Source organism: Pollachius pollachius, assembly GCF_949987615.1.
Source record: "Pollachius pollachius genome assembly, chromosome: 1".
NCBI lineage: Eukaryota > Metazoa > Chordata > Actinopteri > Gadiformes > Gadidae > Pollachius > Pollachius pollachius.
Window position 1 is genome coordinate 41,065,876 of NC_136934.1, and position 15,619 is coordinate 41,081,494.

Genomic DNA, 15,619 nt, shown 5'->3' on the forward strand with positions numbered 1-15,619 from the left:
AGGCTCACACATGCAATCTTGTGTTTCTGGAAAGCGAAGCCCATCTCTGGAACAGGTCAACGACAGCCATTTGTCCCCAAAGGTCTTATCTCATTTGACAATTCACATTATTTTCTAGAATATTGTATTTAAATTATATATTTGAAGAACCTTTTATAAACAATGTTTTGTTAAGTTGAACCACCATTTAACATAATTATGTGTTTGTACGTAACAGCCTCTTTTAAATTAATAAATTGAAATAATAACTAATAAAATTGATTCGTAAGAATTCTGTGTGGCTTACTTGTAGCAAAAAAAAAGCTATTCAACAAATTAACTACATATTGTTCACTTCACCAAATGAACAGAACAACAGATTAAACAAAATATATATGGTATATTTATTTGACTATTCTCTGGAAAATTATTTTGATGATGCTGTACTTACATGTAATATGTAATACAAATATGCGAAGAACAATGCACAGAAGGACACGACTAAACATGGGTGACCTGTTGTCTTTTTTTATTTAAGAACGCTTTGATTGTTGGGTTTGCACTCTGGGTGGTACAGATGCAACAACAGACAACCAATTTTGCAAATTGTAGGAGTGGTATGCTGGAAACATTTTTTTTTTTAACAGCACGTGATAGATAGCTCAGTCAAAAGGTTAACGGTAACTCACAGACAAAACGTCTCGTTTTAAAAAGTGCATTCACAAACATGACAAATACTCCCAACTCATGATGTCTATTTTTATGTGATACAAAATATGCATACCTGTTCTTAGATTTGTCTGTATTTCTATACATAGATATTTCTCCAAAGGATATTTTTTCTTCTCTTTTTACAAAGGTTAAAAGCAGGGTTGTGTTCATAGCAGCTTTAGATATCTCTCCCCTTTTACCGTGTACTATGTCTCACATAGTCTCTCTAAAGATATCACAAAAAAAAATAATCAACCTTTTTATCTGTTGAATGACAGGTCATCTTTATTGAAGGAGATATTCATAAGCGAAGCCTGCATTTTAGAAAAAAATGGATCAATAAAATGCCTGGGTCATTAAATATATTTTGTATACCCGCTTTTTTGTCAATATTATAAATACTAAAGACACAGGACAATATTATAAGACAATGCTGGGAGACTAAATGTAAAGATTAAAATAGTTCAAACCTTTTTTTGTTCAAGTTTTCTAGTTTGTGAGAAAAAATTACCAGGCGAACACAGAAACAGTTCATTTCAGTCCTTTCTTCAATTTATCCCTAGCCCTTATTTAAAAAGGAGCAATCGTGTAGCGCTTTCCAAACAGGACTTTAGCATGTAGTCCTTATGCCAAGCTCTCATCCCGCCTGCTTAAGTCCTGTTCAAATATGATGCTTTCTGATCACAAATGAGACAGTATACTGTTTTATTCTTCCTAAAAGCAGTCAAACATACTGATAGAAACCAATGAATACCATGCAAATCTTGCAAGACGACAGACTCTCAAACAAGAGACAAAGTATTTTTCATATGGGCGAAATATCAAGGAGGTGAATGAGGGAAAGGCAAAGACCTCTAATGAATACTAAATACTATATTTCCAAAATCAAACAAAGAAATTACTTCAGCTGTACATAATATAGTACGTATGAGTTCAAACTGTATTAGCAGTTTCTTTTTTCTTTTTACTTTCAGACTTTTCCAAAGCCTACCTTGTAATAACACTGGCAAGTCTTTAATTGATTCCAATTTCTTTGTTCTCCTCCATGAACCTGGAGAAAGGTCGGGTGGATCCCACCTCAAGTCCAGCCTTCTCCATGCCTGTCATCGGAGGGCTACGGTCAGCATGCACCCGGTCCATCCCTCCAGACATCGACCCGAGGGAAGGCATTCCAGTTCCCCCTAGGCTAATGGGAAGCTGGGTGATGCCCCCATTCTGGATCACTGAGATCTCATTGTTTTTCATGGCCAGGCCATTGGTGATGGCGGCCGCATATTGGTTCCAGAAGCCTGGGTCGACGTTCATGGCCCGAGCAGCCAGGTCCTTCTGAAACATCTCGCTGAACTTCATGGCATCGCCACCCAGAAGTGCCATGGGATTCTCCACGGAGAGGCGTCGACCTCTGCGGGCAGGGGCATTGTTCCACATATGTGTCCCCATGTGAACCTGAGGGAAACACCATCAAATATTAAGAACATGTGCAAATATGCATTGTAATGCTGGTTTGTCTGTAAATGTTACATGTCTACTGTCGATGAAGTAAGATAGAAACTATGTACGGTGAAAGTGAGGTGACACTTTCCAATTTTTGAACAATTTTAAAAGTTTTTGTGGCATGCATTCCACTGTAGCCGAACCTACCTTTAGATTGCCTTTTGTGGTGAAAGCCCTTCCACATATCGAACAGCCGAATGGCTTCTCGCCCGTGTGTGTGCGCTCGTGGATCTGCAGGGCACTGGCTGAAGAGAAGTTCTTCCCGCATGAGTGGCAGTTGTGCTGCTTAGGGGTGCGCCGTGGAGGTGGTGGGGCGAGCATTGGCGTGATGCTGGGGCTCATGGTTGTTTGGGGTGCCACAGCTGGAACTTGGATGCCCAGGGGCAGGTGGGAGCTGTCCGTCAGCGACATCGTCTTACCATGTCCGTTCATTTCCATTTTGATCATGTTAGACGCTGTGCTTGCCAGATTTGGAGGATTGAGGCCTGAGGAAAAGATGAGAGTCTCATTAGTTGATATATGCATATAATTAATGTTAAATTGTATAATTCTTCTAAATTGTTAATTTCTAAATGAGTAATTTGTTTTACATTTAATATAGGTTGAATGATGATATATTTTACCACCTCATCATTTGAATGATGAAGTTAACAAATATGTCAATATTTACATTCATTCACAAATGTTGTATGATTTAAGGGAAGTGCTAGATTCTAGAGGTAACTGTTTTGTACATACCTCTGTCTCTACTGAGGAACAGCATGTTGAAGTGGCTCTCATCCTTGATGAAATGCCTGCCAGGTTGAGTGGCAGTCAGGTCCAGAGCCCCTGTGCCTTCAGAGGCAGGGAGCGGAGAGGGAGTCTCCGATTTCTCAGACTTAACTGTTGCCACTGGGATATGGATCTCCTGCCCGTCTTCGGCTGTTGAGGCACCACCGCCATTGTTAATGTGAAGTGTCATGGGGGACTTTGGACGGAGACTCTCTGAATGGCTGTGAGCTGGCGACAGGTGCTGCAAGGAGTCAGAGGACTCCGAGAGGGCCGGACTCCCCAAGCTCTGACCGTCAATAGCTCCTACTCCAGAAAAGTTGTCATGAGAGAAGAAATCCCCCTCCCCTGCAAAGCCATTGCCATTCTGTGAAAGCTTGTGACTGAAAGAGTGGCTCATGTTAGCAGTGGAATCAATCATCTTCATCTGGTTCTCCAAAGCTGCAATGCTGGAGATGACAGAGGTGGGCGGTGAGCAGCCAGGGGAATATGGTTTGGAACTGTCGATGTCTACTCCCCCCAGGTCATCTTCATCATCCATTGCCTGCTCCATCTCATCCAGAAGGTCATCATCATAACTGCTCATTGCGTCCAAGCTCCTCTCATCAAAGGAAAGGTCTGTGTCCATCTCCTGTAGGCTTTCGGGCAGGGGAGTGTTGGGAATCTGCCCACCCATATGCATACGGATGTGCTGCTGAAGCACAACAGCATTGGTGAACTTCTTCTGGCAGATTGGGCAGGAGTGCTGGACACGAAGTGGAGGTTTGGACCTGTGGACACCAAAGTGTGTTTTCAGGTTCCCTTTTGTGGTAAACGCCCTCCCGCATATCTTGCACTTGAAGGGCCTCTCGCCAGTGTGGATCCGGTAATGCATCTTCAGTGCACTCTGACAGCTCAGGACACGATGGCAGATCACACATTGATTTGGGTCTGTCATTTTCTTGTCAATGTTTTCAACCAGTTGCTGCAATTTTGAGGTCTCTGATGTTTGCATAGAATCTAGGAGGCCTCCAAAAGGAAACTTGGCCTTGAACTGATCTGAGAGCATGGGAAGGACTGGGTGGGACACAGGATTAGGATTTGAGATTGTTTCAGGTACCTGACCACTGCTAGACAAGGTGGTAGAGCTGGCATTTGTGGAAAGGTTTACTTGAGTCACGGTGGTGGTCGTGTAGGTGTTCTCCCCAGGTCTTGAGCAAGTTGGGGGAAGGTGAATACCCTCAGGCTTCAGGAGAGGAGGAGGATCACTCCCTAGGCTTGGTTTTGGGGAGGGTGACAAAGTGGTCATGCCAGAGTCAGTGAGGATATTCGGTGAGAGAGATGCACACTCACTTGAGGGTGGAGAAGGTCTTTGAGGTGATCTATTGAGTGGGGTGAGGCTTGGAGACTCACCAAAACCTCCCATCATGCTTGGCAAAGTGGGAGGAAGCTGAAGCCCAACTGAGGTAGGGATGGTGGGCAGGACTGGTTTGCTATCTAGCCATGTGGTAACAGGCTTCTCTGGTGGCAGAGACATGCCATAGGGAATGCCTGAGCTAGTGGGGACATTGTCCAGGTACTCCGGCACAGGGTATGGGTTCATCTGAATGTGGGGATATTTCTCTTTGTGCCTCTGAAAGTGGACTTTGAGGTTGCCCTTGGTAGAAAAGCGGTTGCCACATATGTTACACTTGAAGGGCCTCTCACCAGTATGCGAGCGCAAGTGGATCTGCAGGGCACTGTCACTACCAAACACCTTGGCACAGAATCGACACTTATGCTTGAAAAATGGGTCCTCGGAGCTTGGTTTTGTGTCAAACACAGACACGTTGGGGGGTTTTCCCTTGCGATGCTTCATCAGAGCAGAGAGTGGGTCCAGAGCATTAGCCGTTGCTGCTATGCTGGCAAGCGGGTTGGGGAAGATCACACTGCTGGAAGAGCTGTGAGATATCAGTGGTAGGTTGGAGGCTGAGCTTAGCAGACTGTTGTGGCTTAGTGATGGAGGTGTGGTGGTGTTTCTGGGGAGGGCTGAGCTGCTGCTACTGATTCCACTGACACTTGCGGTCAAACTACTACCATTGTTGATATTATTCGAGCCAGAGGACGAGATGGATGGCAGCAGAGATGAAAGAACGCTGCCATTGGTTGGGGGGAAGGCCGAATTGTTTGAGGAAGTGCTGGGCACTGAAGAGTTGAGAGAGTTGAGAGACGGCTGGCTGCAACTCTGCGGTGTGTGTGACAGCGGCACATCCATTGCTGAGGTCAGAGAGGACGGGCCTTGACCACTGAGAGAGGCTGGCAATCTCATTGGTAGCTGATGGACCGGAGGAGTGATGAAGCTGTGAAGCTGAAGCTGGCTTGGTATCGGCGGACCACCGACAGAGGGAGCGCTTTGGGCCCCAGTATTGGTACTGTGGTGTGTGTGATGGTTGAGAGCCGGCTGGGAGGATGACGGTCTGTTCATCAGCGCCACCTGATTACGTATTTGCTCTATCAGCTGCAGCTGGTGGATCTGCTGCTGCTGGAGGGCCATCAGCTGGTCCAGGATCATGGGAATGGCCATGGTGGAGACGCCACTGCCCACTGCAGCCTTCACGCTCTGTGAGAACTGAGCCACAGCCACCCGAGTGCCGTGCAGCGTCTCCAGGGTGACGTTGGTGCTAGGCATAGCATAGCCTGTGGCAGTGGAGGGGGATGCGTCACTGAGCAGAGGTAGGCAGCCTTCAGGCTCGGGGGACATGTCTTGCTCTTCAGGATCCAAGATTTTCTCAGGAGACAGCTCCACTTCCATGGCGTCGTCCTCCTTCTCCAGGGCGCCGACCCCCTCGAAGCCCGTCAACTCTGGAACCTCATCGATGTCTCCGGCCGGGCTGTGGTTGCCCTCTCCGGGCTCATCGCTGTCCGCTTGTTCGCTGGAGCAGCTGGGTTCAGGGGAGGGCTCGACAGGGTACTCCTGGGGAGGGTCGGGCGTGCCCTCATTCTCATTTACAATGAGCACCAGCGGGTTCTTGGTGCAGCTCTTCAAATGTTCACAGAAGTCGGACCACTTGAAGAACTCAGCGCAGCACTTCTCACACACATGGGTCTCCTCGCTGCCACTGCGGCTCTCGTTTCCACTGTCAGCGTCGTCGAGCACCTCTCCATGGGCTGCGGAGTGACAGAGGTCAGGGAGGAGGGGGAGGGGATGGGGTTCAGGGGGGGAGGGAGGAGAAAAAGAATTCATGAATAATCAACCGTGTGCACACACATATTTTGTAGTGCAGTCCAACAAAGGTTTAACCTCTGTTTTTTCTTTCTTTTAACATAAACAAAATCGATATTTCTTTTCCTTTTTTCACAAGCTGAACAAATTGCCCTAGTTCACCAATTCTCAAGACCCAGTTTTGCGCATTGCCTCCTTCTCCATAGAGCCAGCTAATAATTGTCTTTGTGCAATCCATCAAATTATGAGGGCCTATCAATTGTGGATACTGGGCTTAATGAAATTCCATAGAAGCTATTGATTTCCAATATTTCATACAATTCACAGCCGCCTCATCTGTTGAGTACAAATTAGGTCTTTGATGGCCCCATTAGGATTCCCCTCTGCTATCAAGCCCAGTCATTTCCACCTGAATTTCAAACGTGTTAGTCTCTGCACTTAGTATTAGTAACGTAATATTCAAGCGCAGTATCCAAGAAAGAGAGAAAAAATGAATTCCCCTCCAACCCACCACAACCACACACACACACACACACACACACACACACACACACCTTTTACTTTACAGTATATAAAACCTTAGTTTAATGATTTCATAATATAATTCAAAGTCTATCTCAGACCTGACATCAATGTGATGAGCAAAAGGTATATATACAAAATATATACATTGTGCGGTAGATCAAAACTTTAATTTTACAAAGATCTCTCTCTCGCGCGCTCTCTCTCTCTCGCTCTCTCTCTCTCTCTCTCTCTCTCTCTCTCTCTCTCTCTCTCTCTCTCTCTCTCTCTCTCTCTCTCTCTCTCTAATTCTCTCTTTCTCTCTCTCTCTCCCTATATATTGGTCTCCCCACTCCTCCATATCCTGTCTGGCTGTCTCATGCTCTCTGAAATAAGACTTAACAAATTACATGCTATGCTATGGCAGCTATGTTTCTGATTAGTTGCACATGTATAATCACGGCCGTAGGAAGCCACTTCCTCTTCCAGAATCTACCATCGAGGGCAAAAGAAAAGCCAGAGTGTGACCCGTCTGCCACGATCATGGACCTTGTTTGCACCTGATCAAAATGAAAGAAATTCCCTATTTTGTATATTTATTTGTAGGTGTGCACAGCCATTGCATTTGCTTGTGCGTGTGTGTCTGGATGTGCTGTCTTGTTGGCTTTTGTGTGTGTGTGTGTGTGTGTGTGTGTGTGTGTGTGTGTGTGCGTGCGTGCGTGCGTGTGTGTGTGTGTATGTGTGTGTGTCTGTGTGTGTGTGTTGAGATGTCAGGATAAAACGAAAAGCTAATAAAATAAGATTCTGTCATAGTTTGTTGTATGGTAACTCTTGGTTGACCGTAATATGCTTGCTGTAAGCTTAAATTCAAGTTATTAATGTTATGAAGACTAAAGTCCTGTACAAAAAAAAGACCAAACTGTGCCACCAGTCTAAATTTCCTTTCCAATAATTAACACAGGGCAACTGTCCGCTTGGGAAATGGGAAGTCATTAAGAAGCATGAATCTTAAATATATAGATTTAAATAAATTCCGTAACTCAGTATACAATCTCAAAGGCCAATTACACCGCTGTAATAATTGTAGGCCACTTGAACTATTTTACAAAGATACAACACAAGCAGAGGGATGGATGCCTTGAGTTCCCTACGCGGAGCATCCAAGGCATCCTGCCCTACAGCGTGTCCGTCAGTGGGCCCCTATTTGGGGTTATACAACCAGGGTCCTGTGTCTCAATCAATTAATAATTACCAGCCTGGCAAAAGGCAGACGAAGGGGCAGCTGCACGCCATCAGTCCTCACATCTGCATGGTAGCAGAGAGAGGGGGCAGGGAGGGCCTGAACACGTAATCTAATTGCATTTGTTGAATTATTAAGATCAAAAAATGGGTTTGATTTGTATTTGTGTTGAGGAATTTCATTACTTTTTATCAAGCAATTTATTATTCGCTTTGTTGCTGTCCCCTTCTCGTGTCTTTTTAATCAAGGAAGAAATTTAAGCAAGGTAGTTAAATATTTCCAGCGATTAATTCTACTTTTAAAAAATATTTGTATAAAACTAAAAATAATCCAACTCACACATCCTTAAACAAATCCCAATAAATAACCGGCAGAGTAATGGGACCATGACGGCAGGCCGGAAAATGTCCTTTAACCGGGCAGTGGACAGCCGAGCTCATTTCCATAATTGAGGGTTGAAAGGTCAACACAAATGAGTAGGCATTGAGTTGAGCTGATTAGTTATTAGAATGGTATTACTGTCAATCTCTTTTATTCAGTTGCACAATTACAAGTAGGGTCCTTTGTATGCCTATGACCTCGCGGACGCATGCTCGATTGAATGCGCACATGTAACGCAAAACACAATCAAACGTGCCTGCTCGCTTAAACACATATGTGTCTCTGTTTGACACATTGGGGTTTATACAATCATGGATGTTATATAATATTGATATATATTCTAGTATTTTCTAAACCTCCTTTAGATTTAGAATTTACTGTTTGAGATTTTGTTTTTTTATTAAACTATTGAAAATATATTGCTTAATAGATTTTAAAAATGGATATAAAAATAATAATCTGAATTATAATATACAATTGTACGCTAAAATATTATGACATTATTCTGAAATTATTTTGGGAATTACAAGATACATAACAGTTTACAGATTCTGTATTGATTTATAAGGGCACTAATCAATGTTATAACTTCATTATTAAAATCTATTAAATTACTTTAAAATAATCGCATATATACATCGATAAATATCGTTGGTCAAGTCGTTAAAATAGATCACCAATGTCTAATTATATGGAGTCTACATTTTGTGGCTGTGTGTTTCTGAGCGAGAAAAAGATAGGGAGAAAGGGTGAGGTGTGTGTGTGTTTGTCTGTGTGTGTGTGTGTGTGTGTGTGTGTGTGTGTGTGTGTGTGTGTGTCTGTGTGTCTGTGTGTGTATAAGGGTATTGATTATCCAATGGCACAGGAAAGGAAGGCATGTGAAAATCTGTTTTTCATTTCTTTAAGTCTCTTCTTTTACTCAGATGCAAATACGCAGCTCAACATTGTCAATAGGGCGATTGTGGACTTTGAATGTGCGTATCAGCTATCTTGCTTAACAATCTCTGGCATGCTAACTGAAACCGTTAATCTTACATATTATATCACACAAGGCATTCATGCTTTCCACTGGCAAAGGCACAGAACCATGCATTGAAGAGAAAAAAAAGAGCAATTATGAACGCACAACTCGAAAACAATTTCCAGATACACTTGAGAGGATAAACACACGCAATCACATGCATACACACACACACACACACACACGTAATCACATATGTACAAACACAAAATCACATGGGTTCGCACAAACACACACACACACACATGTATGCATGCATCCATACAGAAACACACCTACACACACACATGGATGGGCACACACATACACACACACACACACACACACACACACACACACACACACACACACACACACACAGACACACAAAGTAAGGTGGAGCGGTGGAGGAAGTCAGGTACTAAGGTTACTAATGACTGTGTTAACAACGCTGATAACAAGAGATGTAAATCAAACAGCAAAAGAAGACAGCATGTTTCTCATCAAACAGCAGGTATGTCAATTAAGTGAAGTGTGCAAAGTATTTGTTTACTCAAAAGCTGTTCAGAGATCATGCGAATTGAATTAGCACCAATCCTGGCATGCTAAAAAATGTCATAAGAAAGCAGACTGTCAGGAACGTTGATTGTTCTTGGCCCAGCCAACTCTATGGGTTCTGTTAGACCTGCAGGCCTGACGTCAGGATCCTAAACAAGGACTGCCATAGGTCCGAGCCCAGCTGTACGAGAGGAGGGGTAGGGTGGAGGGCAAATAAGAAACCCCGCTTGGTTCAACAAAGTACAAATTACGTCGGCCAATTACAATTTTCTTTTTTCACAAGAGTTTTCCTTCATTGCTGAAATTTTGCATTATTTACCAGCTATTGGTCAGGCTAGCATGTCAATATCTTGACGAGAACATCTTTGATTCGGCTGTTGTTTTGCTTTCCTCTCAGGAGCGTCCCCTTATCTTCTATGCTAAGCTCTGTACCCCCCGCTAGAGAGCTTACAGCTGGGTGCAAGCCTCTTCCTCCTCCTCCTTCTCCTCCTTCTCTCCTCCAGCCATCTGACCACAGAGCCACACGCTCTCATCACACCTGCAGGCCCCGAAGAGACGGATTCTCCCGAGCTACGCAGAGCCCCCTCCTCCCCATCCCACCGTCCTAGCAGACACTCAGCCCCCGATGCAGAGCATGGTACAGTCATATCGCTGCGCTAACAGAGGGGTCTTTGTGGCGAGTTCCTCGCAGATGTGCTGCAGCCAAAACATTAATGATTTGTTTGTATACGCAGAACCACAGCGATACAGTATTCAGTGACGCCGTCCTGTCCTGGAGGACCATGGAGATGATGTCTTTGTCTCTCCAGTGATCGCAGTTGCTTTATGTTTTACTTTTGAAATCAAATGGAAAGCCCAGAAACAAGCAGAACGTAACTGCATATGACTTGAAACTACAAGTACATCAGCAACAAAAAAGTATGATTTTGAGGCAAGCAAGTTAGCCAAAAAACACTTTATCCTTGATAGGTTTTAGCATGGTGAAAAAAAAGGATTATGTTATGTTTTAGGGAATGCTTCTCTTGCGAATTGTTTTTAGCTTTTTTTTCTCCACTGTAATTTTTCTCTCACGTTATCTCGTCTGGATGTGTGTTGTGAATTCTGGGTAGCAATTAAGAGCCAGATTTGAATGTTTGGGGATATCTTGAGTATGCCTGTATGGGTGGTCTAGAGACCTCCACTATTGGTGGTGCTGGGGGGATTAAAATAAAAGGCAAACAAAGCCTCACTGGAAGAGGACTAGGGAACCACCGTGTTGTCCCTGTTAGCTACAACCTGCTTACAATATGTCTCCCCGCTGCTCCTCAACAGTCGATACATGTCCGCCTCAGAGTGGGTTTCTGAATGTGCCTCTACAAACTGTTTAGGAAATAGGCTTTAATATGGAGATGTTGAAGAAAATATTGAATGACTGTTGTTCATTTAACAAAATTTGTATGTCATTTTTAATGACATACAAAAGTCTGTGTGTGTGTTTGTGTGTGTGTGTGTGTGTGTGCGTGTGTGTGTGTGTGTGTGTGTGTGTGTGAGTGTCTATAGTGAATGTGTGCATGTGTATTTGATAGAGAAAGGGTGTGTGTGCGTGTGTGTTTTTGTTTGTGTGTGTGCATGCAAGCACTGGATGTGTGTACCGCAGGACAGCTTGCAAATCCTCTGCATGCAAAGTCTGCGTCCATCTTCCCACCAGCAGTGTCCCCAATCCCATCGCCACGACCTCCAACCCACAATCCTCCACCACCACCCCCCCCCCCCCCCACACACACACTTCCCCTCCCTGAGGACCAAGGAGCTCAGAGTGACTAAAGGGAGAGAGAGAGAGAGAGAGAGAGAGAGAGACACACACACACACACGCACCCACACACACACACACACTCACAGAGAGAAAGAGAAAGAAGCAAGTGCCAAAAAAGATGAAAAGCCTGTCACTGTTAACACTTTCCAGGGCACGGGTGCTCTATGCGCGACAAGGTCAACGCCACAGATGTTCCAATTGTACAATGAGCCCGACACAGAGAGGACGGCCTGGACCCGGTCGGGGCAGGCGAAGGTTAAGACAGCGAGGGGTGTAATCGCGCTCCTTTAAGCCTGCCACCCTCTGGGAGAGTGTCCGGGAGCTCCGCGGGGGTCAGGAGAGAAGGGGGAGAAGAGGGTGGCTGGTGGGTGATGGTTTGTTTGGGGGTTGGTGCGGTGGGAGGGGAGGGGGGGCGGGGGGGTGCAGGAGGGGTGGGCTTGTGACAGATGTGTGCTCATTGACACCTCATGCTATTTTGTCTTTTCATGGGAGGTGGCGGGAAAACAAGGGTCCTAATTTGTCTCACTGGACGGCAACAGAGTGTAGAGGAACAAAAAATGGATCGTAAAAAAAGAACCTAACCGGAAAAAAGTAGTACATTTTAGAAAAAATATTACAATAGTAAAATAGTACAAGAAAAGCTTGAATTATACTGTATTATAATATAAACTTGTAATTTCTTCAAATAATCTGTTATTTTTTGTTTAAAAAATCTGTATTTTACCAAAATAAATCTTTCATTCAAGCAGTTTATTACAAATCAGAATTTGTGACAGACACCTGTGCACACGTTAACTCTTGACTCTTGATCATTGCAAAAGGACGTATATCAAACAATGATATCTTGTGCTACAAATATTTTCCCACTAAATGAATGAAAAGCATGTGCCATTGTATAAACTATGCCTGGATCATGTGGATCCCTAAAAAAAAAAAATCTGCATTAGCAGGAGAAGGGCAATATATTTCTACTGCCGTATCACAACGGCAGTAGAAAACACAAAGCACTCTCATCATTTCCTATAGCAATTCATTGAGTTTGGCATTTTTTGAATATCTCCAAGGTAACTTTGAATGAAAGACAGTATTTATTTGAGTGGTCTGTATAGGCATACTGTTCTCTGCCAAAGGCTTTGGATTGTCTTGTTGCAGTGTCTCCCAAGACAACAAGAACGCCAGTATATTCCTTAAAACAAAGATGGGCCAGGCTTCTACTTTACATTCCACATCAACTCAATTTCATTCAAATGTGAATGCATGTCGGCTGTTCTCACACTACTGCTTTTAGCATTGACATTTTTACGTAAGTGCATGTGTGAAGTGAATGTATGTGTGTGTGTGTATGTGTGTGTTTGTGTGTATGCACACATGCACACGTGTGTGAATGTGAATGAGTGTGTGCATGTGTTTCAGCATGTTTACATTTGTTTATTAAACAGATAGCCCTCAAATTCATTCTCTCTTAATGTTGTGTATGCAATTAGAAGAGTACCGTCCCACAGTATAATAAATTAGATTATGAGGTCTTCGATTAGACTTCCATTAAAATGTGTAGCATATGTCTTCAAACTAAATCAAATATGGGATTTCCCCTACAGAAACAGACAATGGGATTTGGTCTGACAGCAACATCTGATTGTCAATAATATTAAAATACAAAATATAACGTAGCAAAACAAAGGCCTCAAACGTAATTCAGCACAGAACCTCGATGTTGTGCAGAGGCATTTAGTTCAGCATAAATCAAATAGAGCGATGCCTCATCCTCATCAGAGCGACCCCTTCTTATACAAACATTTCCTCATGTAAAGAGAACTGCTCCCTTGAGATTACATCATGCCTTTCGGTTCAAAAGAGAGCCCACAAAAGGGCTTGTGTGTGGTGGCCTAAAAGGGCCAAACTTGCATATCATGGCAGTGATTTGTTGAAAATGCACAGCGACTATAGGCACTCAATAAGAGATTTGTAGGCCTGGAACGATTCCATTTAATCCATTTAAAAAAGCAATAGATAATCGTCAATTAATAATATCACACTCAGTATTTAGAGTTTTTTGCCTTACTACAAATTGTTTTAAAACTGGATAGCCTATAAGATACGTTCATTCTTAGTCTTAAAGTCCAATCCGCGTATATTATCTTTCACTGTTTATATCGCAAAACAAAATAAACAATACGACGTAATGACCTAATATACCTAATATGCAACAAAAACGTAGAGATAAAAGAAATGTATAAGATCTTTGCCCAAATTTAAAGACAGTGCACGTGAACTGAGTCAGAGTGCACATTATTTTGGCTCGGCCAACCAAACTTGTAGAAATATCGCAGAACGGAAAGAGTGAGGTGTGTACATCGGTGTAAACAGAAACAATCCCAGGAGAAGAATGAGGTCCGAGGACCTTGCGTGTATTTATCTCCTTCTAGACCCAGAAAGGAGGTTATTGTCCGAGGCGTATTGCGGGCAATAGGCCCTATAATAAAGCCATTATAAAAAATATAATTGTTGCTTACACAAAATATAAATTTTCAGATGTTAGTTAATTCATTCGTAAACGTTTTCTGTAAAATACTTATACACGCTTGTGTTTGTGTGATATTATGGGCGCACGTTATTGGATGAAGACGACAGACTGGTGGAAAAGGGTTCGGAAAACTGTTACCCAATGTATTATTTTAAATCAAATATTTAATTTAAGATGGCTCTCAGACCTGACCAGAATTACTAATTAGATCGTTATAACAAATGCAGTCTAGGCCGGTTTTGTCCTAAATGACTTTAAGTTAATTTAAGTCCAGGTGCATATCGCATCAGCAAGTCTCTTCTATTACCAAGCCGACGCTCTGCGGTGAGTTAAGTTGATTGCGTTGAAAATTATTTTCAATTTGTTTGTAAGTTAGAAAACCATACACGAAAAACTCGAAGCAAAAAAAATAACAGTGTTCACAAAATACACCCCAATGTCACAACACACTGCCATCGCAAAGTCCATACCCTAAAACGCAACTATTTATCCCACTCAAACCAAGGTGTTCGCCCCATCCCAACTGTCCGACCAGCGGACACACTTTAAGCTCCCCCGCACCGGATGAAAGTAAAAAACCAAAACGTGCCTTTAACTAACTTATTCCACATCGCACCACCAAAACACAAAGTCTACTATTTGTTGTGGATAAAAAAAACAACACTCACCATTCTCTGAGAGGACTCCTCCGAGTGCGGGGTCCTCCTCGTCAGACTTGAGGTGCTGCGGCTTGGCTTGCTTGCGACGGGACATGCTGCTGTTGCTGCGCGGCGAGATGTCGCTGCTTTTTGCAGATACATCAGCTGCTGCTGCGAGCGAGTGGTAGAAAAAAATGTTCGCAAATAGTCTGGTAGTAAAAAAAAAAAAAAAATGACGGAAATTAGCTGGTGTTGCTGTTGCCGTGTGGATTGCGCATGTCGCTATATAATTATGATAGTGAATAATGCATCGCGATGAATGGTACCATGTGAGCGAGAGCAGATTGGCCAGAGTCCAGCAAACTCTACATTGGATATGGTAATGAGGGACGGACTAAGCAATTAGGTGCTTCACTCTCACGTCTGAAAGGAGAGGATCTGCCTCTTTTCTCATACCGTCCACCTCCTCCTCCTCCAACACAGCGAACTCGCAGCACTCAGGGAGGGGGGAGTGTGTGTGTGTGTGTGTGTGTGTGTGTGTGGGGGGGGGGGTGTTCAACGCGGAAGGTCAGCTTTTTGTGTGTTTTTATCTCTCTTCTCGCGGTGATGGGCGCTCCAAGGACTACGAGGTCTCACCGTCGCTCCTCTCCCTGCTCCTCTCCATGTTGCTGTAGGCTGTGTGCTCCTTGACTCCCCGATGTGTAGGCTATGTGTTCTCCATCGGCCCGGGCTCCGTTTAAAAATAGATTTTTAGTTAATGTCTCTTACTCTCAGTGTCTCACACTTCTCTTATCTTCATTACATTACTTTTTTTGTGTCCCAAAGTCATCTTCTTCGAATGGATTGTAAAA

General features: G+C 43.5%; 1 protein-coding gene across 1 annotated transcript; it reads right to left on the reverse strand.

Annotated features, from left to right (window-relative positions):
- Positions 1-632: 632 nt before the first annotated feature.
- On the reverse strand, positions 633-14,883 carry sall3a (spalt-like transcription factor 3a; the record flags this gene model as incomplete). Its single annotated transcript, XM_079750398.1, has 4 exons — positions 633-2,136; positions 2,332-2,669; positions 2,923-6,078; positions 14,799-14,883. 4 exons carry the CDS (start codon positions 14,881-14,883, stop codon positions 1,705-1,707), a joined length of 4,011 nt encoding a protein of 1,336 aa, XP_079606524.1. The 3' UTR covers positions 633-1,704.
- Positions 14,884-15,619: the final 736 nt, after the last annotated feature.